At 34.3% G+C, this 24,937-nt stretch overlaps 3 protein-coding genes across 3 annotated transcripts; 2 read left to right on the top strand and 1 right to left on the bottom strand.

Annotated features, from left to right (window-relative positions):
- Positions 1-286: 286 nt before the first annotated feature.
- On the bottom strand, positions 287-4,346 carry LOC117234045 (circadian clock-controlled protein). The gene is made up of 5 exons (XM_033494879.1): positions 3,881-4,346; positions 2,727-2,860; positions 1,471-1,643; positions 1,024-1,232; positions 287-736 (listed from the first exon to the last, which is right to left on the bottom strand). The coding sequence occupies exons 1-5, from the start codon at positions 3,957-3,959 to the stop codon at positions 585-587; spliced, it is 747 nt and encodes a 248-aa protein (XP_033350770.1). The 5' UTR covers positions 3,960-4,346; the 3' UTR covers positions 287-584.
- Positions 4,347-6,662: 2,316 nt separating this feature from the next.
- LOC117234047 lies at positions 6,663-12,000 on the top strand. Its single transcript, XM_033494881.1, has 4 exons — positions 6,663-7,181; positions 9,203-9,465; positions 9,861-9,972; positions 10,074-12,000. Exons 1-4 carry the CDS (start codon positions 7,109-7,111, stop codon positions 10,364-10,366), a joined length of 741 nt encoding a protein of 246 aa, XP_033350772.1. The 5' UTR covers positions 6,663-7,108; the 3' UTR covers positions 10,367-12,000.
- Positions 12,001-14,102: 2,102 nt separating this feature from the next.
- Positions 14,103-19,947, top strand: LOC117234128 (protein takeout-like). Its single transcript, XM_033495052.1, has 4 exons — positions 14,103-14,404; positions 15,973-16,260; positions 17,147-17,296; positions 18,054-19,947. The coding sequence occupies exons 1-4, from the start codon at positions 14,239-14,241 to the stop codon at positions 18,203-18,205; spliced, it is 756 nt and encodes a 251-aa protein (XP_033350943.1). The 5' UTR covers positions 14,103-14,238; the 3' UTR covers positions 18,206-19,947.
- Positions 19,948-24,937: the final 4,990 nt, after the last annotated feature.

Here is a 24,937-nt window from a genome sequence, read left to right as displayed (position 1 = left end):
GTAATCACAAAATTAATTAGAAAAAAAAAAAAGCGAAGAGCATAGGTACGTTCGAGTCGAAATATTTGCACAGATTCTTGTAAACATCCGTCTACGTATTTTTAAAATGCAAAGTACATGTAAATTATAGAGAAACGTATTCACAATGTTGTAAGCATAGAAATCTTGTAATACAAAACGATTGTACTTTGCAAAACGATTCTCCTCCTGTCATTTTTATTGCATGAGTGATCATTGCGTACAATATTATCGGGTCAAGGGTAAATAGTTGATAAAAAAACAAACCTACGCTTTTATAAATATATACAATATACATATATTTTGTTGCCTTCTCTACAATAAATTCAACCTTATACTATCAGTTGCACTGAAACGAATTAAACTAAACGTCGTAACAATACTGTTCCTTGTTTATCTTGTTCTACTCGAAGTTATTAACCCGAAGTTATTATTAAGTTACTCGTTACTGTATCGTAACCCTCGGTGAAACGCACTAATCTGGACTATTTGTCGTTTTCTTAGATTTTTTTTTTTTTTTTGTTTCTTAATCGTATCTTTCCTTTTTCCGAGAAAAAATGCGAAATTCAAGGCAGTAGGAAAACTTCGACTGGCACGTGACGTAACAATTGATTAACGATTCCAGCGAAGAGTACGGACAGCTTCCTTTTCAACTGCGGCTCCATCACTTTTAAAACTTCCTGTCCGTTTTCGCGGAGGAACAGGTTGGTTGCCTCGGCTGTAATCATAGTCAAATTTGTACAAATTATACTTTTAGTCATCGGTTGTTAGCGACATGACGTAGCATTCTGCTAGTAGTGTTCTAGGTAAAGTTTTACAATTGTTATCCGTCTAGGAGATGTTCTTAGAAATCGTTGTATCAAAATTTAATTCAAGTTACTTAAGAAACTCAGGGAAATGGATATGATTAAGGAGCATGGAAGACTAAGAGCTAACGATATAAGAGGAACAAAAATATAAATATCTATATTTATAAAACCATTCTATTTTCAACGAGACACTTACTAAGGATTCGATTGTTATTAAAAATCTTTCGGACCCTCATATTCACATTCTTCACTTCCAGAACAACGTCAAGGTTATCCACGTTAAGGTACGTTTTTCCATCCCTTTCTTTCGTCGAAACGGTGCCTTTGACCAGAGCTCTGACATCGTCAAACCGAGCGTGGAACGTTCCATTGCCACTGGCTGGTAAGATAATTAACACTCCTGAACTGACATATTAAACCAAAATAAATGACAATATCGCTGAAAGTTGAAAGTTAAAAGAAATTTTTTTTTTTGTTTCTATTTCGTTGAACATTTTAATGTAAATTGTTAATATTCCATTTCGTCTTTTCTTACGTACAATTGCCATACCATGTTTTATGTATGAACGTAAGAAGAAGTTAATAAAGTAAACGGTTAGAGAGCAGAATCTAAATAGAGCAGAAGCGTTTGCAGATCGTGAACCTGGAATAATGCGCGTCCAAAATGAGGGCTGGCATTCGTACAATGGCTTCGAAGGGTGAGCCGAGTTTGATGTCTTCCACGGTATAGTTGCTCGCTCCCTTTACGAACAGTTCACGCAGTTGAACCTTGTAACCGTTTGTACCACCTGTCAGGGAGAGAGTCAGCTCGTCCATCTGTCAGAATACGCGGAGTCGTAGCAGATACGTGGGATAACCAGTAGTAAACGGGTGAATATTAACATTTACTAAATTCCCTGTCATATTTTAATTTTCATTGCTGTAAGTCGAAAGCCATGACCATGAGAATTTATATCCCTTTGATCTCTGATTCCAGTTGTATTAGATTGGCATGAAAAGTCTGTAGATCAATTGTCCCTGGACATTTTTAACATCTTTTTTCCATACATTTCTAAGTATCTTAACGTAATTGACTAAAATGAGAAAATTTGCATGTCTGATGTAAATATTAGGTCGCCCCAATAGTTTCTTTCGTTTCATAAGCGAAATAATAGATGTACAATATTTTTTATTTTATATCATTTTATGGATTTATGTACGATCCCTTTTGTGGCAATAGAATAAAATGGATCAAACATAATTCAATAAAATAACAAAAAACAAAAAATGTTGTGTATGGACTACCTCCTTAGAAACTTTTGAGCAACCTAATATTTACATCAGACATGCAAATTTTCTCACTTTAATCAATCACGTTAAGATGTTTAGAAATGTATGGAAAAAAGATTTGAAAAATGTCCAGAGAGAATTAATCGATACGCAATTGATAACAAAATATCAAAATTTTCTAATATTAATCGTTAGACGGTGCTGCATAGTTCTCTTGCGTTAGGTTTCAATGTTTCCTAATGCATCGATAATATTAGTATAAAGATCGAAAATTCGTTATTTTTTACTATACTATTATAATCCCAAGCATACGAGAGATTTTTAATTAAAAGATTTCCCAATTGTATTATACTTTTCGTTCGTAGGTTCTTTCAAACTGCAAAATTCACGATTTTAACCTGTTACTTGAATTGCAAACAGCGATCAAAATTACAAGTGGTATAATTTAACGAAAAACGACTATTCTAATGACACATTTGCATGGAAATTTGGCTTGACGTGACGTTGCTAATAAAATTTGAAATATTTATTGGAACCAAACGAAGGATCACTGTGCGCGATTCTGTTAACGAAACAGGAAACATTAACTTTTAATGTATCAGGAGACTATTGAAAGCGGTGAGAACTTACGCGAAATGGTTCGACGGAAGGCAGCTCGATTTCCGGTATTCCGACACTCAAATACGGTCTCAAATGGTGTAACGCATCGATTAAACATGTTTTCAGCTTTGGATCGCTTCTCGAACACTGTTTCACGTATTCGGCTGTAAATAAAGAGAAATTCATTAAACCATTAAATCGACGAGTTATAAGAAATATTTTATGCGCGAATAAATAGTTTTCTTGAAATTGCTGATAGAAAGTTTTAACGAGTTGTGGCAATTGAACGAACGCAAAAAGAAAGAGGATTAAAACGAAAAAATTAGAAAAACTCGTTGAATCGATAATTATAATCAGAGAATGAAAGGGAAATTAACAATTCTCGATCAAAGACGGTAACAAGCGGAAACGCCGTGTCTTTTACACGAAAAGATAGTTGCCTGGCAACTTGTTAGTTTCAACCGCACATTGTGAAATTCAAATGAAATTTCTGAGGGATATTCGCACGAGTGACCTCTTTACTTCGCGTAGTGCATTTATGTAACGTTTACTTCTATCGCTCTAGCCTCGGCAAAAATCTACAACCACCTACTCGTAGCTAGAAAAGTAGAAATTCCTATCTAAAACGGTAAGGCCACCGTCGTCACAGTTATCGATCATGCACGCATTTCTGTAACATCTAACTCCACTATTATGAATAAAACATCAGTATCCACCTACTTTTATGTAAAAAGAAAAAAAAATTAAAAAATAGGAATTTCTACGTAAAAAAGAAAAACAAGGGAAAAGGTCCATCCTCATCGACAATTTAACTGCATTTGTGCAACATATACATTACTTCCACCATTCTAGAACCAAACAAAAATCGGCCTATTCGTTTTCTACCTTAGGGAAAGAACAGAGAATCAGCTCCATCCTCGTCGATATCCTAAATTAAAAAAATTAAAGTTCCTGAAAGTGATCAACCTGCCGTCGATTCGTCGCCGATACGATTAGCAAAACCGACCAAAATTGATCAAGAATGTAATTGAAAGAAATCTCCGATGCACCGTATCGCATCTACCTTATCGGACTTTCACTCGGTTTTCTACAAATTTGGCTCTAAACCTTCAGCTCGCTTGAATCGGCAAGCAAATCCATTGCCGTGCAAGAGGTCCAGCAGTCGAAAAACCTCAATTACTCACGATTCGAGTCGATGGAGAGAGTGGTGACACCAGTTACGACCAGTAGAAAACACAACGTCGCGATGTTCATCGTGCTCATCCTGACAGCTTCTTTCAACGCGAGTTTCAAAGAGGAAAAAGGTTTTCAACGTCGTTAAAGAGCTTTCGTGGACTCGGTCGTTCGGCAAAGAGGATTCACCAGGTATAGAAGCTGCTGACAGACACCGACACTTTCGACGAGCGAACTGAAAATCCCGGGTCCTGGTCAAACGGCACCGCTAGACTTCTACCGACTATGCAAGAGGGCATTGACAGATCGTAACTGCACTCGGATACTTTCACTGCTGTGCAACATGCACCTGCGCCTTCTTCGTCTGGGAAGAGAGACGAGTCTCTAGGCTAGGCCATGTTAGACCTAGTCGAAAGTATATACCCCAGATACTCTTCGATCTTTTCCAATCTTGCCGCGCTCTCAGCAGGACTGGAAAGTTGCTTCGCGAAATGCTCCAACTGCGTCCTGTTCACGCGTCTCTATTTTTATACCAATGGCGCTTGATATTGATTTTTTCCCCTTTTTTTAAGCTTTCCCTCGTCTCAACTCGTTTACGTAGGAGGATACTCTGGGATTTCTTTCAATATTAAATTATTGTTTGACGATGTTTGTTGTTTGCAGAGTTTCGTGAAATTTTTATTTATTTTATAAATGTGAGAAGAACAAAACTCTTTAGGCGTGATTTTTATTATCGATTCGGACGTGGCTGATATTAAGGCTAAAACAGAAACATTCGATTATCGGCCAATTTACTTTTGTTTTATCTTTAATTTAGTTAGTTTGTTTAGTAGCTTAATTTAGTTTTGTCTCGCGTGCCTTTTCTACGGACGAGTACTTAATTTTCAAATTTAAAATCGATCGTGGTCGATCCTCGTATTATCAAAATTATTTCTTTGCATGATTTTACCATTGTATAAGCTTTTCTCTTAAGGTAACAAGAAAAGAGAAGCTAACATAACGAACTCACTTTACAATTAGTTATTAATGGAAATCGCGGATTTCTAAATCCAATGCAGGTATTTGATATAGAAGATGATACAACGGAATGAAAGATTGATTGCTATAATATGACGTTCCTGATAATGCTGGCAGACAATTTGCATTAATTTGTAATCATGCTTGTTGTATTTTGTAATCAGATTTTCGGTAGACTGAACGCTCGGTATGGATTCATATAAGAACGTATATTTACCTTCGATTTCGCTCCTGTTTTGATGTGCAATGAATGCGAAGAGATGTACATGTTGAACGAACGAAAAGTAACGTTTTAGCGAAAGCTAGAAATTGTTATTCAAATTATTTTTATCGCAAGTCCAAAGTCATATGCTTTATCTTATAAAGTTTGAACAATTTTTCACACGTATGACGTCGAATTATCCGTGAACGTTCGTGGTCAGGTTTTACTCGATTGTATGCATGGTGGTCTTCAGGAAGGTGCAAGGAAAATTCAAAATCGTTTAACATTAAATAATTCGATTAAAGGCGACTTTTTTAAAAGAAAACACTTCTTTAAATAAAAAAGAAATATTTCATTTTCTGTAAAAGAATTCTCAAGTTCAAAACCGTCCATATCATTGCAGTATCTTCATATTCGCTCTTGAGACTGTTCCATCACGTCTAATAAAAGAAACTTTCTTTTTCTTTTTGAGTTTACGAAATCCGAATTTGTATCAAACTGATACAAATACAATTGAAAATTATAATGGATATCGCAAAGTAAGTTGCAACAAATGCTATAAATAATATACCTAACGCTGCGGTGCGTATATTCAGTCTTTAGAGTTATACTTCGAAGGCGATAGTCTCACATTTATTTAATTTCGAAAATAGGGTCCTTTTAAGTCGGTTATTTTGGAAATTTTGTTGCTACATCTCGTATAACGCGGATACATTATGTAAGGAACTTTCGCTTACTAAAGAGCTTACGTATTTTCTCACGTATGATACAAAAGGAGTCGCGATTAATTAAAAATCAAGTTAGTTTGCAATCTCTACATCATCCGTACATTCACGCGTTAGTAGACTCAATATTATTCGCGTCTATCCGTTCTTTCTATTTGATTCCGTTCTCACTATTTATCCGCCGTTTCTCGCACCTATTTCTTCGTTCTAATCTCTCATTAATACTTATTCGTTCTAATCTCTCGCTTTCTATTTATACATACCGAATATTTCACAATGCTAATACCGGTTACTTCGGTAATATCGATTATCGTTTGTAGGAGTAACGGTATTTAACGTTATATTTTACATTTTATAACGTTACCTTAAATAAAATATTTTCTTAACGAAAATTGAAAATAACGTAAAGATCATTCGCGCGTTATTAACATCTATCGATAAAGAAAAGTGACTAGTTTCCCTGGAGTCGTGTTAGTAACGTTTTATTATGAATGCAAAACAGATTTGAAATCTCGGAGAAAATTTTTACAATACTTAACGGGCAGTCCAGAAACGTTCAAACTTTATTTAGAAAATTTTCATTTCGTGCAGATGTTTTGCCACAAATTGTTACTCTTGCGTGTCACACGTTAACAGTACTTAACATTTACCACGAGCTCCATTGAATCTTGTTTCGATCAAGTGTCCCTATATATATCCATCTATGTATACGTTCTTTTCACTTTCAAATCGAACTTCTTTCAAAATGAAGCATAGTTCGTGAAACGTTGTATAAATCGACGACTTCGCCACTAGAAGTTTAATAAGAAGACAATTTTAGTCTTAGATATCAAAGATGTCTTACGTTAGCTAGCAACCTGTTTACAAAACAACTCCTTCTTCGTCGCTAGATCTAATTCTCTCCATTTACGCCATCGTTCAAGGATGTTGAAAATCCTTCAGAAAATTGTGATTGTACCAGTCATGTCACCATCCACGAACAAAAAAATACACGTTCGCTAGATCGCGAGAAAATAGAGCAGCAGAAAGTACAGTGTAAAATATTCCACCGTGGAAGATCGTTCAATTTTTTATTACTTGGTGTCGTTGATAAATGCGAACTGTGCCAGTTCTCGACGCTGGATTGTGTAGGATCGACCGAAAATCTTAGTACAAAAACCCAATACAGTTAACCTTTCTCTCAGATGTATGGTCGAGAGTGAAAGCGTAAGCATCGTTCGCGTTGCTCGGGATTACATTTTTCGTGCGTTTGGTCGCGAACGCGTTGCACCAGCAACACGTTATCGATCGTTGAGATGTCATCGCCGATCCAGATTTTCGTCATATTCATCTCCTTGTTTTGTGCATCATCGATAAGTGCAGACTTTGGTAAGCGAATGGCATTTCAAAGTTGAATTTCTTCCATCCAGACATTTTCGTTTTCTCGAAGCTGGAATCGAAACAGTGCTGTTATTGGTATTGGTATGATACGCGGATTCGATGGACCGAAGGATCGATTGGTGATAAGAATCGATCGTATCGCTAGGAATAATTGGAAGAATTAATTGTAGATTGGTTCGATAGTAGCAGTAGCTTTAATTTTTTTCAGTAGCTTATCGTCTTCCTTTTGGGATTACAAGAGTTTCGTTTCTTGCACGATGGTTCTTTATATATGGAATATTGTTGCTTATTTGGCTGAGTAGTATTTTGCTGGTTTTTTCTCTTATGAGTATAGAAAAGAGAAGGAAATGATATTCATGTTTCTGCCAGTGCGAGTAAAATTACGTTGGCCAAGATCGTACAGGCAAAGTGTAAAATCGTAAATGCAGTTTTCGCAATTCTTCATTGTTATTTGCTCGCGATGTTCGTTGTTTCTCTTTACGGGTTTTCACGTAACATCTTGACGAGTTACGCGAGAGAAGGTTTCGAAAAATGCCTCGTTAAAATATTACCACGATATTGAATAACACGACTTTCACCATGGGCCAACCTATTATTATCATCAATGCTTCCATTAAAGTAATAACAAGATTATAAAGTAAAGATAATAAGAACAAAATATTAATGTATTTAGCGAATCGACAAGAAAGTTTATTGCGATTAAACAATGAGTAATTGATTAAACTAATAACAGTGCGAGTTTTATGGACGAAAACTAAGGCGTCCTCAGGCGATCGATAATATCCTCGATATTTCAAGGTTCTCGATGAAAATGTGGTTTATCAATAAATATTGACAATACATATTGATCCTTTTAGCCGACAATCTCGAAATAATGACAATATACAGAGTGATTGGTAAACATTTTTTTTTATTTATTTATCAAAATTACAATCAATTCTCGCGTTGAGAATTTTCAGTAATTTTTCTGGCGTGGCGCGGTGACATGGCTGATTATTTATAATAAGTTAATACTTATTATAGATAAGTATAATAACATTTTTTTTAAATTCTTTTTTCTAATTTTTCTATCGAGACAACGATCTACAGTGAGATCCGTTATAACGTACCGCACGCGTACCGAACGAAAATTCAAAGTCGATTTTCTCGAAAACAAAGCTTCGAACGAAAAATTGTTATTCTATATTTTCGACTTCTTTTTTCGCGTAGAATCACCCCCTTTCCGCTTGTACCACCAGTTACAAACCACTTTGTATATTGATAGGGCCCTAAGGAATGCAATGAAGCGTAAGCGATGCGAGTGAAATTTTCTCAAATGATTCGGAACAATTGTAAGGAAATTGGGGTGAACGGACGGTCTGTTGCGAAAGAGGAAAACAGCATTTGATATATATTTTAATTTCCTTGTGGTATTCGAAGAATAATAAAGCGTACGGAGTTTCGATCTATTTTCACGTTGTTTAGAAGAGAATTGCTATTTTTCAGAAGAAATAGAAAAGTATCGGAGAGTATAACCGATTAATACCTATTTTACAATTAGAATAATAATTATTTACATCTGTCACTAACATGTTTCTAAATGGTAATTTCGTATTCTCTCAACAGTAATGCCCCCTCCCCCCATCTTGTTGCGTTACTGTTTTTTATTGAAATAATAATTAGAATATTGCACGATATTGATACCACGATAACACTTTATATCTGCTTTTTTTTTCTTCTAATTTTCATAATTGCATGTTGCATCAAACACGTTCAAACACGTTCAAACTATTACGAACTAGATTACTGTATACTTAAAATGGTAACATAATTCTATGGTTTTCATGTTTCCAATTTATCTTCTCCTTTTTAGTTCAGGTAATCTAAAACGCCGTATCTAGCTTCATATTTCTTTTCTTTTTTTTTTTTTCTATTAAGAATTCGAAATCCTACGCGAGGTTTATTTCAGCTGTGCAAGTTTTAATGGATTTCTTCAATTACAGCATCCTAACAGTACTTTCTTTTTTTAGAGGACTATTTCAAGAATTGTCATCCAAATGTACCAGGATTCGATGGATGCATACGAGAAGCGTTAAATGCGGTTCGACCTTACTTCAAAACTGGCCTTCCCCAATACAATGTAGTCACCTTTGATCCACTTTTCGCCAAAGAAGTATCAGCGTCACGCGGAAATGCCAAATTAGGCTTTACCTTAACGCTAAGGAACGTTACCGAGAGTGGATGGACTAACAGTAAAGTGACGAAATTCGTCAGTGACATACCGAATTACAAGGTAAGCAAAGATGCCTAAGCACTAAAGCCAAGTAGTAGAAAGCATAGTAGTTCCAACTTTCCCTTTTTCGAAATGTTTCCAACATAAGATCTTTATCTTTCTTATTGCAATGGTCTTTAAAGACTCGAAGGCAATCTATCAGCGCTGCTACAGCTGCGAACTAATAAAAATACACATTGGCCATCTGTAAATCGTTGCAACGAAATTTCAAAGTTTCTGCAAATCGGTTCAAAGTGCGTCTCAACGCGATTCCTCTCTTACAGCGTCGAAACTGTCTATCTCTTTCGTAATACAAACGATAGATACTAACGTAACAATCGCAAAGAGAAAGACGAAGATTTACTGCGATACTAGTTACTAGTAACTATTAATTAAAAAATGATATTAATTTTTAGATAGTGTACACTCAGAGTTTCCCAGCAAAATTCCTGTCAGGTTGGTATGAGTTTAAAGGGACAGCACTAGGCTCCAGTATAAACAATAAGGGAAAATTCACGTTGGATCTTTGTAAGACAGAGTTTCGATATTACCTTTTTATCTGCGAACGATTTCAGAGTAATTCAACATGCACGAAAAATATAAAATTATCTCGTCTGTCTTGTTCTTAGATGATTACTTTCAAACGACCGTCGTTACCAGAAAACCAGGACAAAAGATTCGAGTCGATGTGGATGTACAACAGATCGGGGATTTGAAGCTTCATATCACAAATTTGCTATCCGGTCATAAAATACTCGAGAATATTCTCGATAAAATAATAAATGGCTCGTGGCAGCCTGGATTTGTGCTTACCAGACGTATAATCAACGAACTCGTTTCGAAAGGGTACACGGAGATTTTTGACGGCTCTTTTCGTAATTTTCCTTTCGACAAAATCATCAAACCGAGACCTACGAGATAACTCTGCGAGGATTGTGTCACGATTCTTTGTTTAATTCTTTTGTAAAATGTAATTTTCGAGAGATAAAGACGATTGTGATATCGAAGTTGTAACTTTTTAATTTTGGCTCGTTTATTACGAAGAATAGAAATTTATTTAAGTAGCTTCCAAATTATTTTCTTTTTGTTCTATATGTGCTCTATACTGTTCTATGTGTTGGTAAAAATAGTTCATTATGCAGTTTACGTTATCTAGTTTTATTTCAAAACTACTTCGCGACTTATGACGCATTTGAACTTTAGATCGAAAAAATTATATTTTATACGAGACTTTTATAAAGAATCATACGTGTTTACAGATTTCGATATAATTTTATTGAAGAAGCTGGTGAATATTTTTGGGCATCACTTGGTACTTCGTATTTTTGGATATTTTGTATTTTTGGTCGACACTTTGGTATTTGCCAGAAATATTTCTTTATCGTTTGATTTTATTTTATACACGTTTTGTAAGAAATAGGAAAGGGGGAAAATGATAAAACATAAGTGAAAAAGAAGGATACGAATCTCATGTGTGAGGCAAAAGAAAGATAATTACAAATCAGCTAGATTCTTTTTAATTCGGAGAATATCGATTACTTATACAAGTGAGATCGATAAGAAGAGATGTGTTTATTATGTAAAAAGCGAGATTCTAATTAGAAGACTGCAAATTCTCTGGACTAAACTAAACGTGGAGAGACATTTTTTCATTTTTTTGAAGAAAGTCTTCATACAAAATGAATCACGAATGACATACTTATACGTTCCGATAAAAAACCAGGATACGGAAATTATAGGTTTCCGTAAACGTTTGATACGTAGAAAATAGCGATTTTAAGAGAAGTAGAAAGGGCTGATTGAATTTTTAAAAGCAAACACAAATTTATAGTTATTTCCTGATTGTCTCTTACGTATTTTTAGTTACTCGACCTCCTGATCTTTTGTCAGACAATTTTGCAACAGATAATGCAATTAATTCTAGTTATTCCTCTTTTTCAAGTGTTTTTATTTTCTTCGCGGTCTAATGCAAATATTCAGACCTGTTAGTTTCATACGAACGAGAAACTGAATTTTCATCTCTTTATTGGCTATTCATCGAATGAAAAATCCCATCGGTCGATACATCTATTCTATTCGTAACTTCTATTCTTCGATCGTATCTATCGACATGTCCATTGAGTAAGACCACACAATTGGCTTTTTACGATAGCAAATTACGATTCAAGGATTATTCAAGAGCTTCTCGGAAATCGCGAATCTTCTCTTCTTCCGTTCGTACTAACGAACGTAACGAAGCGAACACGAGACTTTCTTCCTCTGTCAGGATAGCTGTTCGCCTTGAGAGGCTGACGGTCTCTGACCTCGCATTCTCATGGTGCGTCGACTCTCATCGGACACTGTCGATAATTTGCGTTAAAAGGAAGACATTAGGTAACAGAGGTACCGACTTTGAAAATGCCCCTGCGAAACGTCGTTGTCATTTTTTGTAACGAAAAATAAATGGACCATCTTGTACGGTTTCTATCGAACGATCTTCGTGGATTAAAGTTGAATCGTTCTTTAATTCGACGATATGTTTGGAATTGGAAAAACTTGATTTTTTAAAAAACGAAACATTCGATGTAATTTTGTTATTCTTCGTTCTCCTCTTATTTCCAGCCATAGAAATCTCACTGGTTATCTACTTGTAGAATTAATTACGAGTAATTTTACTCTACTCTCAAATTTTCGATTCTTATAGGGGTAGAAGGTACGATAGTCAGGGAAACGCGATTAAACTTCGGAAAAATATCGCTGCTAAAGTATCGCTTCTAAAAGATATCGATGTTTCTAATACGATTTTATTACGAATCGTTAACCTTAAGATTTCAAATATTTTAGATTCGTGCGTTTGCGTATAATGTAACACCGTACGAAAGCATTACGGTTAATAACGCTCGATCATGATCGATTCCTATCGTGAGCACGAGTTACGGTGCTTATTAACGGTGCTTAACATTCTTCGCTAAACGCGCCAACTTCTCTGACGTCTACCATTCACATCCGCTTACTTTCATCGTACCTTGATCAAACTTTTATCGTTCGTTATAATAAATGTGTTCCGTATATATTAGTAATATATAAATGTGTTCGGTGTTTTAACGTATGTTAAACAAATATTGTTGGTTATATTGTATTTTAATAAAGTTATGTTATATTTTTCAAGTTGAAGCTATTTTTAAAACGAATTATTCCTTCGCAGAGGATCAGAAACTTTACTATCATAGTTCTCGAAACGATAACAATCTTCCAGAGAATTAATTTCTGTAAATTAATTTCTTTCTGTAGAAAATTCCCATTTACTTCGAAGATCAGCAAGCTTCTCAAGGGAAGATTAGTTCATTGACAAACTGTGTTTCCAAGATACTTTGTTATCTACTTTGTTAAGCCATATACCTAGTTGTAACTAGAAATTCGTAAGAATCTCGACAATGTCGGTGATTAACGCCACTTTTCGTATATCAGTTCGTCTCTATCGTTTTCCACGCGTAGAAGAAAGTCGCGACTATGGAAACTGTGAGAAAGTTAGCCACTAAAATAATTAACACGTATCGTGCTCTGTATCGATCGCGTCGATGCAATGCTTTCAGAGAAGAAAGAAGGAGGAAAGTACGAATTTATGAGAATTGTTTCTTCGGAGACCAGCTTGCGCTTTCTAACGCCATCACGAGAAACGCTGTAAACATCGACCTCTATACAACGTAACGATCCTGAACGAAATTAATCCCGAAGGAGACGAAATCTTTTTACCAGCTTTTATTTTCCATGTATCGATATACGACATTCGCGGCTATAATAATTTTGTAAAATAAGGATCGTTTGCAATTACAATTTTTCTTTTTAAATAACATCGAAATAAATTCGAACGGAATAAATATATTAATACGATACTAATTTATAATATACGCTTAATATTGTAATGCATTTGGATACTTTGCTTTGCAGAAGAAAACGCTATATCCATGCTAATTTAATTTCTCTAACGGATAATTTTTCGTATTACAATTAATTTCTAAATAACCGTAAATAGTTTAGAAAAAGCATTGTACAAATTAAAAAAATTGTAGGTTTAAAAATTCTAGTCCGCGATCTAATCGTCGAAGCCTAACGGTTGCTTCTTTATACGCGCGTTGAAGTCACCAGCGGTGCTATCGTTTACCGGCGGCGCTGTTTTACCGACGTTGACTTTCGACTGTGTCATTTCTGAACTCTTTCAAAAACTTCTGTACCATTGCGTTAAGTCTGTTCGTTGTTTTACGCGCATTGAAAAATACATTATTGTATCGGTATCAATATCGGTATGCAAATATCAATATAGTAAAATAAACGAACACCACATTAAATACAAGAATATTCTGTTACATACTAATAGAAAATAACATGTTACGATATGCAATGCTAAAGCGCTTGACCTATGCTTGTCCTAATATAATTTCGTCGATTTTCTTTACCTTTTGTTTCGTCGATTTTCTTTAGCTTTCGTTTCGTCGAGTTAATCGATTTGCTTATCTATAACTATGCTACAAGGAAGCCCGTGTAACGCAATGTTTTCGGAACTTAATTCACAAACAACTCGTCAGTGCTTAATTTCGAAGAAAGTCCTTCAAAAGGGAGGTGCTCGATCCATCGTTGGATTCTGTTTTGTTCTTCGTGTACAAGCGTCGAAGGCAAAGCGGGGGCAATGTCAAGGTGCTATAAGGCTTGGCGCATCCCTGACCGTCGGTCATTCCACGCGGAGAAATTCGATCGACACGGAGAAGGTTCGGGGAACGTCGACATACAGGAGCCAACGATCTGAAACCGAAGACAACGATGAAGAGCATCTTGTTGGTGTGCGCGTGTTCGTTGCTGATCGGCGTACAGGCCATCGGTAGATACAGAGGATTAGAGTTTTTAGAACCTTGCTCCAGCAGGGACTACAATATCGAGAGTTGTCTCGCTAGGTCAGCCAATGCTCTCACCGAACACTTCCGGCATGGTAAGAAATTATTTGCGTTAAACTTTTTGGCCAAGTTTAGTGGAATAATTAATTTAACCTAGATTAACGTCTGATTTTTAATATTGTTAATATTTATCATCCGCGTGTATTTACGTTTTTAACGGAATATATCGATTAAACGTTTGTTAGCAGAAATCTTAAAATAGATAGGAAAATTATACTCGTTGAGTATCCTTCGGATTGTAAATTTTTAGCGAAAGCAGGATTTTGAAAAAGTTACGCGTGTTTTACACTTTTTAGTGTTGCTACAGAGACTACCTCGGGAAGAGTGCCGGGATCAAAATCCTCTTCTAACGGTACCTATCTTGTAGAAATTCTCATGGGAATATCGATATTCTACTACGCATAATTACGTAATTGCGGAATTAACGTAACTCTAGAACTAAACTGTAAAGTTTAATCGTTAAACAAATGTTTAGTTTAATTATCTTCAGACATTTTACCTGTTATTTAACAAGTCGATAATCGTCTACACGTTTTACGATTTATTTCGATTTATTCCGATTTATTTATTGTTACTTAAACATACACTAATCTCGTATACGTTGAGTTCTTGCTTAATACGTATAAGATTTTAAAAGGTACAATGATCGCTTACGTAAAGGTATCTTACTTTTTCCAAATGTATCAAAATAATTTCTCCGATATTTATAAATATATTTGCAAATAAACAATTGTTCTCTTCTACCCTTAACAAACTGTTTTCTGAAAATATGAAAAAAACACGTTCTCCGATAAAATTTTATTTCGATCGTTTCATTCAACTCTAAATTTCGTTCGTATCTGGAATCTGTGACTTTTCTCTCGATCATTCGCCGCAAGACACCTGATAGATCGCAGTGACCAAGTTGCATTACACACTTGCCCGAGATCCGTAGACCCATTTTCTAAAAGTAGGATTCGCGTGTCATGCGGTGAAAAATACGGAAGTCGAAAGTCGGGAATTACAGATTGCGGGAGCACGTGGTATCGTTGAGAACGAGTGAAAAAAAGAAACATCGAGCGCCAAAGAAGCAGGTTATAACGGTGTATTCGAATGGTCACCCAGTGTCCTACATTCCACTAGAACTACGCGTTGCAGTACGATGGAATAGGCTCGGTTTACTCGAGAACATCGAATAAAACATCGCAGGAATTTTTAACATCGAAGCGTTCATCTTTATCTGACATTTATAAGAATTTTTTTTCTCGTTATTCTTGATAAATGATATAACAATAAACAAACGTAGACAGAGCTGCAATCGATCGATTAATCTTTTTCCTCCTTTCGCTGTTCCTTTTAATTATAAGCACAAAATTGACTTTCATTCACATCTGCAACACGTGAAATGGAAAAAAGATATCCTTTATATCTCTCTAAATATAAATCGAAACACATCAATTTTCTCGAGTATTTTCAACCATCCCAAAATTTTCTTTCGCATCGTTCGATATTTAAACGATATTTAAATTACCTAATTTCGACGATAACCAAAGAAAATACGAAATTAACTTCAAACTGCCTGATACAGATCGAACGTGTTAATTTAGCGATTATCGAACCTCAGGTTTACCGCAATTGGGCTATCCAGAGGTGGAACCCATTATCCTTGACGAACTCCATATCGCACTTGGTGGGGGACCGGATGGCTACAGGGCTCAGTTTAAGAACATTACAGCAAGAGGAGTTTCTACGTTACGAGTGACTGGTTTGAGGGCCAGATTATCGGAAGACGAGGTGCAGCTGCAATTAGCCCTCAGCATTCCGAAAATCAGAGCTGCTGCCAAGTACAGGTCTAGCGGTACCTTGCTGTTGGTGAAAGCCAGCGGTGCTGGTGACTATTGGGGTGAATATGGTAAGGAACGATAGTTATTTTTAACGTAATTGTCAATGGAGAATGTAGTGGTAATCTGTGATATTTACTGATTATTAACGTGGTAATAAAGAGTACAGGATGGTTGGTAACTGGTGGTACAATCGGAAAGGGGGCGATTCTACGCGAAAAAAGAAGTCGAAGATATAGAATAACAATTTTTCGTTCGAGGCTTTGTTTTCGAGAAAATCGACTTTGAATTTTCAGTCGGTACGCGTGCACTTTATCGCGTCTCGTTATAACGGGTCTCACTGTAGATCGTTGTCTCGATTGACGTTATTTTTTTAATTTTTTAAATTTTTATTCTATATTTTCGACTTCTTTTTTCGCGTAGAATCACCCCCTCTCCGCTTGTACCACCAATTACCAACCACCCTGTGTATACATTTTTAATTTATCATACATTCGTTCATTTCAAAGTATTGAGAGATAGTTTTCAATGAAAATATGGTAATAAATTGTTGAAAAAGTGTGAAAAATACAAGTTCTTTTCGTTTAATGCGACACAAAATGTTTACCTAAAGAAACGTAAAAAGATATGGACAATGTGTGCATCGTGAGAGACACTGAGCTTATCTTCGCGCGAATGGTAACGTTGACCTCTAATTAATTCGCCTTGTAGAATGCAACCAGTTTGGTATAATTGCACTTTGCTGTTTGCAACGCAGAGCGCAAACCTCTTGGTCAATGTGCAGATCTTCAAACATAAATTTTTGCTATTGGTAGGGAAATAGTATAATTTTTGCAGGATTTATAAGCGTATAAATTCTGTGATTAATGGAAAAAAAATTGTTTAGAATTCTACTTGTCAAGTATATAAAAAAAAAGATCTACTTAGATTTAAAAGTAAATCTTTTTATGATTACAGAAGGTGTAAAGGCAAAAGTATTCATCCGGGCGAAGCCATTCGCTGCTCAAGGTCGCAATTATTTAAGGTTGCAGCAACTTAAAATGGACTTTAGCGTGCAGAATATTAAGATGGGCGTCGAAAATGTTCGTGACAGCAACGCCATTATTCGTAAGTTTTTTTCTACAGAATTAATGGATTAAATCACGTAAATGTATGCACTAATCTTAACTAAGGTTTAACTGTTCAAAATGTAATTTAATTCGGTAAAAACTACGTTTCAAATTTGATCGACCTTTGATCGAATGTATTATAGCGTTGCCAATTTTGTAAAAAGGGTGACGAATATATCGATAGAGATCTTTACAGTCAGTTTGCTAGAAGAACGACATACGCGTATTAAGCGTACATATCTATTTATATTTAAAAGATTCTTGATTTTCTCAAAAATTCATTCTAAAAGCGAACTCTTCCAACAACAGAGTCGTCTTACTTGATAGAATTATGATATTTAAAATAAGAAAAACGTTAGAAGTAAAACATTATTTTATTTCTTTGTTTAACTACTAAGCGAGACTGTTACGTAAACGGCAAAAGCGGAGAATCTTCTTCACCACCAAATGATATAATTATTAGTAATTTACTTTAAGTTTATCTTAGTCTTTCTAATGGTGTGTTCTTCTTCTACAAATCAACTGAATATCTATCTAAGCAATCAGTTTTTGATGGAAATCAACGAGTAAATTGCTGTATGTATAACATGCTGTATGTACATGTAAACATTCATGAAAATCGTGGTATTATGCATATAAGCTTACATAAAATCTTGGTTCTATCGGATGTGAGCGTTAAAGTCGATCTCAAACAATCTTAATTACCGTGTTTAATCATGTATAATAAGAGTTTTTCTTTCTCTATGTTATTTCAGTGGCAGCATTAAATCTCTTCATTAACACCAACAGCCAAGAATTGTTAAAAGAGATGAAACCTGATCTAAGGAGGAAATTAGTTCAGGTAATGACAAGCTTCGTTGAGAGGATCTTTGCTCAGGTACCGTACGATGCGTGGATCATCGATTGAATCGATTAAAATTGCATCATATCTGTCCGATAGTCACTTAAGGAAAAAGGATCACCAAATATCTTGCGACGCATCGATTAAAAAATAAAAAGTTTATGCATACGAAAGATACAACGACGAAAATGTTATCTTTATGTTCTTTTCTTTTTTAGAAGATTTTTTTGTCCACTAGAAAACGGATGAAATGGGCAGCAAAATTGAGTTTTATAAATATTTATTAATTTGTATATAATTTGTATTTAAATTTGTATTTTGTTAAAATCGACGACTGAGAATCACAATGTTGAAAGCCAGTCTATTGCTAATTTTCATAAGATAGTGTCCTGCATTTATTATTATAAAGCAGCTGTATTGTGGTGTAAAACGTACCGTGGCTGAGATTAAAGTTATACAGTTAACTTTTACAGTTTTTTTATTAAACATAAGATTAAATTAGTCGAGCTGCGATAATTTCGAATCTTGAAGTAATTCGAACTTAAGATATTTCAACCTGATAAGCTTACTTTCGCATTATTTATGTCACTTATACGAATGTAAAATGTTGTAGACATTATGTAAGTGTATGTATGATAGTTTTAAGGAATGGATGATTTGCAATAACAATTTAAATGCCATCGAATTGGACTAATCACGTTATGTTATGTATTCGCGTGTTCATCGATTGCATTGTTACGATTATTTATGACTAACTGAAGAATGAGAATGACGGAAGCTGAATTATCGTTCAATATTCTTATCGTGCCAGTAAATTGGCATTCGTAACGATCGCAGCTTTCTCCGTTTTCATTTTTTAGTTTATAACGTGTGCTTTACACAATATATTTTTGTATACCTTGCTTCATGTTATACGTTTCGCGTTATCATTCGTTTTATATTCTCCCATGTGTTTTAACTATTTCGTTTCTACCGAATTCTATAATGAGCTTTCAAATCTATTTTAGACTGAAAAACAGATCGAACGACGTTATTAATACGAAGCTAAAAACAGTTTATTTTCTGGTATTTAAGAATTATGATGCAATGGTCGTTACATATGTATGTATGATTGCAAATAACACGTGTAAAATGAATCGAAATTGCAATCGCTAATTACATATTAAAATAGGAATTTCCACGAAGGAAAATCCTATGATTTATGAATTATTCACTATACGTGTACACGTTTCGTATTTAGAACGTATACAATCTTAAAATCCTCTCAGTACGTCGACGAATAGAATATTAGAGAGAAGAAGGCAGTTTGAAGAAATAATCGTTTGTAACATTACGGCAAACTTACACATTTAATACGAGAAAGCATCGTTCACTTTTGTCATACACGTTTGTTAACGAAATAAACGAAAAGTCGTCATTTTTCAAACTCAAACAGATGAATCCACGGCGTTTGCGAAAGGTATTTGCGCATCGTTGTATTTATTATGATATTTACGTACTAATTAATTATGTCCAGGTATATGGAATTTCGTATTATTTGGTAAAACTTTCATACGAGTGCAAAAATGTAATATTACGAAAACGAAATGTAAAACCCGATGAAAAGTGCATCATTGAGAAGCAAAGGTGCGCGTAATTATTTTTCGTAGCTACTATACGTACAAAATTTAATAGCCTTAAATATAGAATCGGAAAATGTTTTCCAAGTTAACGTTTTAAATTCTAAAATTGTATATAGTCGATATTCAACTCGTGCTATTTCCATTTACATGATATTTCACGCATTTGTAATATTTACAATCCATTTAACTAAGCTAATTATATTGTATTGTAACAATTCATGATATTTGAATAGAAATTTAATGCAACACACGGTAAAAGATAAATGACAACTATTACGCTGCTTGCTTCACTAAATTTAATAATTTCTTCAATGAAACGTCTCGTTACAAGGGAGTCTATTTGTCATCTTGCAATTTATCAATTTCAATGAACGAGTGTCGTGACTTCTAATAGAGTTCGTGGAAACTATACAAAATAGAAGAAACGAGAAGAATAATTAATGATTTCGACGTTTGCGACGTTCCGAAGTTCCGGAGCCTTTCGTGAAGATGATTATGCACGCCCGTCATTGTTCCTCGGATGGCAGATGAGGAAAATTAATGAAATTACCAATATGATTGGTCACATGATCTAATTAATATCGAATCATGCGCACGAAATGACAAAATAAACTTACAATGCGATCGGTTGATCGTTTGAAGATGACTTAATTTCACTGTTTTTCCTTTCCATGTCTTCTCTTATAATATGAAATATAATATTTGTACGTTGTACAAGGATAGAAGATATTCTCTTCTTGTAATAAAAACCGTATCACTTTTGCAACGTATCACGTCTGCAAAGAACGGAGAAAGGTGAAAAATAATATTTGTTAATTTTTAATCGTAAATGACATTGTTCGTCGCTGAAACAACTCGTTACCTTCAGATCATTTTTTCGGTCTTGTCCAGAAGAAAAATTAAACTTCCGATTTTTTTAACTCGTTCCAATGTAGTAAACAGAGAAAGTACCAAACCGGATATGATTGTTAATTACACGACATAAAATATATATAAAATATACATAGGTATATATATTGCACGCAAAAATTATTCAGGTTATAACAGATAAGATGCAGGAAAATTTGTATTCTTAATCTAAGATGTTGTAGTATTCCTCGATTAATCATAAAATAATTATTTACATGCATAAAAGTACTATACTTGTAAGAATATTTTCACGTGTAAATTAATACACACACAAATACATGTAAATAATATTTCTGCCAACGTTTATAAAAAAAGGTAATCAATAATTCATGTTTTTAAAGAAGCAGATAAAGACACTGGTACTCCTTGAGTTTATGCTTTTATTGTGGTTTAACTCGAACAACACGATTCGAAGGTGGCAATTTTTATAACGCAATCCTACAATTAACGAGAAAGTATTCGTTTTCGGCATTTGCTTTTGGATATGATAATGGAAAGAAACACGAATGAAATTAAACAGTAGGGGACACGAAACTTTTTTTCTCTCAATATCGACCATTTATTTCTTATTTTTCAACAGTAATTTTCTTTATGATCATTTTGATATTTCCATGACATTTTGCTGAAATTTTTTCTGAAGGAATGCTCGATACATTGATTCATATTTATACGTAAGCTTGTTATTATTTATGTGTAATATTATATAAGAAGCGTTAAAACATATCCAGAGAAATAAGTTCGTTATTTTTAATAATCTAAATTATAATATAATTGAAATAAATTATCGTTACATAAAATACCGTTTTTGAGAGTTTTGTTCTTTGGAGTAAATAACGTTAGATTACAACTAATGGAGAATCGTTTATCTTTGCTGAAATTTTATAACTCGTTATGGTAAATAGTTAAAAATAGGCATCCTTGCCAAAACTGTATTACATTTAATTATATTTCACAAACGTTTATAGAATTCGGCAAGAAATTTTAATGAAATTTGACAAACTCCATTTCGATTCTATATTTCAAATTGTCAATTAATTCTTTCAACGTTAAACCGTTTACTCATAAATAGACCAATTAAGATGTATTAGATTTATTTGTTTTCTTCTTTAACTCTTCTACTCCACTAATGGCATGTTTAAAGCAATGGATTTATTTTTTTTTACAATCTCTTTTTCTTTTAAAAATCGCTATTCACTTCTGAGAGAAACCTGTTTTTGCTAATTATTCACAAATACGAATTCAAGTAAGCTGGCAACCTATCTTGTTATTCATATTTAATTTGGCGAAGAGTCACAAGTGAAATTTTACTTCTAAATAGGTTTTCGGGATTAAATTTTAATTTGGTAAATGAAATGTTTTTTAAATGATTGCTTATCTATAGGGGACAGTATGTTTTTACGTTCAAGCAAAATTTCATTAAAAATTCCTAAATCAAGCAAATCTAAATACGAAGATATTCTCTTCTTATTTAAATCTCTGTCGGTCGTTTATATACAGCGTGATGAAGAGATCCTAATAACGGAGCATTGTTTCCCTGTCGTCGCTCCATAGCGTTGATTTCATCGAACAGATACGCTCTCGAAGAATCAAAATGGACAAATCATCTCTATGACGCGTTTCAATGTGGCGGACGCGCTAAAAAGCACGACTACGCTACCTCGATCTACTAATATTCTAAATGCGTATTGTCTTTCCTCTAGCAACGACTGCTGGTCGTTGCCTGTTTTCCAAGAAAGGGACGCGGACAAACGAAAAACCGGCCAACCGGCTCGTGATACTCGACGACGTCGTCGAAGGACAGGGTCAAAATACTATTTCTACCTTGATACATCACGTGCATATGCTTCCCTGCAAACATTTGCTTCTTTTCGAGCACGTTCACTCCACGTGTACGCACGTTTTTCGTAAAAATCATTCCAATTATACGCGATACAGTAAATTTGCGAGGTTTCTTTCCGTGGCGAAGGATGGCTATTTTTATCCTATCCTCTCTCTCTCTCTCTCTCTTTCTCTTTTTACTTTTCTTTACGAGGTCATTTCGTATTTCCGCATAATCAGAATTTTGTTCCTATGTAGAATAAAATGCACGAATATATAATTAAAAATTATTTACGAAAATATCAAATTATCTTGTAGGATAGATACGAGATATGAGTAAATATATAGTTTTGTATTGTAATCCTACATTTATGCAAGAATTGATAATGGTTATATCGTAAGTGGATTTTCTGATGTCGGCATAATGCACGGTGATCGGTAGATCGTGTATCTTTATGTATATTTATGGGAAATGTAATGCTACAACATTTATGGGCAATATATAGATATCTGATGTACAAAATAAATAAACATGTAAAAAATATTCAAAACACAGTTGTCCTTGTAATATATTCAGTAGTTAAAAAAGAAATATATCTGCGGAAATATCCTTGTTCGTAAAAATATGCATTTGCATAAACGACCGCAGTCTAATGATCGGAAATGTAACTTTTATACATGTAAAAAGACGTATGAATAAGCATGTGCAATTATTCGGTATACATCAGGCATTGTATACTTGAGCTAATAATGTTTTTCGCGTAGGAACAAGAAAGCGTAATTGATCGTATTTTTATAGAAATTGATACATAATTTCATTCTCTTCTTCTCTTCGGTATCGTATCTTCGTAAACCTTTAATTTTGATAAATGGTTTTCTTAAATTTCCTTAATACAGTCGCACGTGGTGAAATCGTAAAAGGATACAACGTAACATAGCACCGTGATCAGAAAGTAAAATTATAAAAATATCGAATGAAACACACGAAATGATAGTATGGTTTTAGTCTGTGATAGCAGCAATAGAAAGAAATAAAGCTAATAGACTTTTGTTGTAATTGTAAAAAAAATAAGGGAACCACCAAATTATTAGAGCCACAGCGCGATGATAAGAAAATAACGCGCATGTAAAAGATCATTTTTCTAACGATCTTGCCAAACGTATGTTTACAATCTGCAAAAACAACAAAAACTAGGCACGACTAGATTTTCATTTGAAAATTAGTGTGAAATCATCATTTAATGCAAGTGGCTTTAACAACAATATGATCATCCTACTGCATATGGATATTGGTATTAAGTAATTAAACAGTGCAAGATGACGATTAACCACCTACTTATTCAATGTTTTTATTGAAATAGTAGCGAATTGCGTCGCAGGCGAGATAGTTTATCAGTTTTTATGATGGAAATTGAAAAACACTGTAGGTGATGATGACAAGACAGAAAAAATCTTGGATAGGAGAAAAAGTTTTCCTTAGGTGTCGTTGCATTTTTCAGGAATGAGTCAACACGAGCCAACAGTTTTGTTTCTTTTTGTATTGCATAATGATGGAAATTAATCGAAAAAATATGAAGATGTATGGTTAACTCGTTGTAAGGAAGATCTATGGAAACATCATTATACGAATGAAAATGTGAATTGAAAATCTTATGAATAAAACAGAAATTTTAAATGTTCGTTGGCGAATACGAAGGTGAACAACTATAGATGAAATTAACAACGAGATGGAAGCAAAGTAAAGTATTATCATTATTATGCTCAGATTTTGAAAGGTTGTAGATTTTTTTATAATCGTTTAAACCATATTCTGCATTAATTTCGATTAAATGTTTCTTGTAATTTGTACGATACTCGAAATAAAATTCTTGTACTCGACACGCCAAAGTAAAATGAAAAAGTCAAATTTAAGAACGTATGTATTAGAAATTCAAGCATTAGAGCACTCTAGGATCCATTAGATCTTGGAATTTCCTCTTAGACACTGCTTGTACATCTCGAACGAATCTTTAAATACATCAATGTAATAGAATTCCATTTACTTAAAAGTCAACGAAGGACAAATAATTTATGTAACTAAGGTTCACTGACTTCCCCCGCAATCTATCATTTCTCGCTGAAATAATACAATTTCATGTTCGGATAAGCGAATTCGCTCAACAGGAAGTTCATTATCGATCACGTAGTGGCGTAGTAGGTACAAGACATAATAACGTGGAAACGCAACATCATTGGGAAACGGAAATGAAGTAATTTACAAACTATAAAAACAGAATAGATTTCCGCGATTAAAAAAATAAAGCTAGTCTGTCATACTTGCATAATGTAGGGTAAATGTTTCGTAATTCGTAAATCTCCGATAAACATTGAAATAGTTTGGTCGAGAACGAATTATAATTGGAAATTTCAAGAATTTTATGAATTTTTTCTTTCGTCGTTATTATATAAT

This window comes from Bombus vosnesenskii, unplaced genomic scaffold, assembly GCF_011952255.1.
Source record: "Bombus vosnesenskii isolate JDL3184/JDL3185 unplaced genomic scaffold, Bvos_JDL3184-5_v1.1 scf7180000013302, whole genome shotgun sequence".
Taxonomy (NCBI): domain Eukaryota; kingdom Metazoa; phylum Arthropoda; class Insecta; order Hymenoptera; family Apidae; genus Bombus; species Bombus vosnesenskii.
Note: the sequence above shows the minus strand (reverse complement) of the source record. Positions and strands in the feature narration are given on the sequence as shown.

Coding starts and splice junctions, on each gene's coding strand:
- LOC117234045 (XM_033494879.1), bottom strand. CDS start 3,959: ATGAGCACGATGAACATCGCGACGTTGTGTTTTCTACTGGTCGTAACT. Junction 1,644..2,726: donor CTTCCGTCGAACCATTTCGC/GTAAGTTCTCAC, acceptor GTATTCTGACAG/ATGGACGAGCTGACTCTCTC. Junction 1,233..1,470: donor TTGGACGCGCATTATTCCAG/GTTCACGATCTG, acceptor TTAATATGTCAG/TTCAGGAGTGTTAATTATCT.
- LOC117234047 (XM_033494881.1), top strand. CDS start 7,109: ATGTCATCGCCGATCCAGATTTTCGTCATATTCATCTCCTTGTTTTGT. Junction 7,182..9,202: donor ATCGATAAGTGCAGACTTTG/GTAAGCGAATGG, acceptor TTCTTTTTTTAG/AGGACTATTTCAAGAATTGT. Junction 9,466..9,860: donor GTGACATACCGAATTACAAG/GTAAGCAAAGAT, acceptor ATTAATTTTTAG/ATAGTGTACACTCAGAGTTT.
- LOC117234128 (XM_033495052.1), top strand. CDS start 14,239: ATGAAGAGCATCTTGTTGGTGTGCGCGTGTTCGTTGCTGATCGGCGTA. Junction 16,261..17,146: donor TGACTATTGGGGTGAATATG/GTAAGGAACGAT, acceptor TTATGATTACAG/AAGGTGTAAAGGCAAAAGTA. Junction 17,297..18,053: donor TGACAGCAACGCCATTATTC/GTAAGTTTTTTT, acceptor ATGTTATTTCAG/TGGCAGCATTAAATCTCTTC.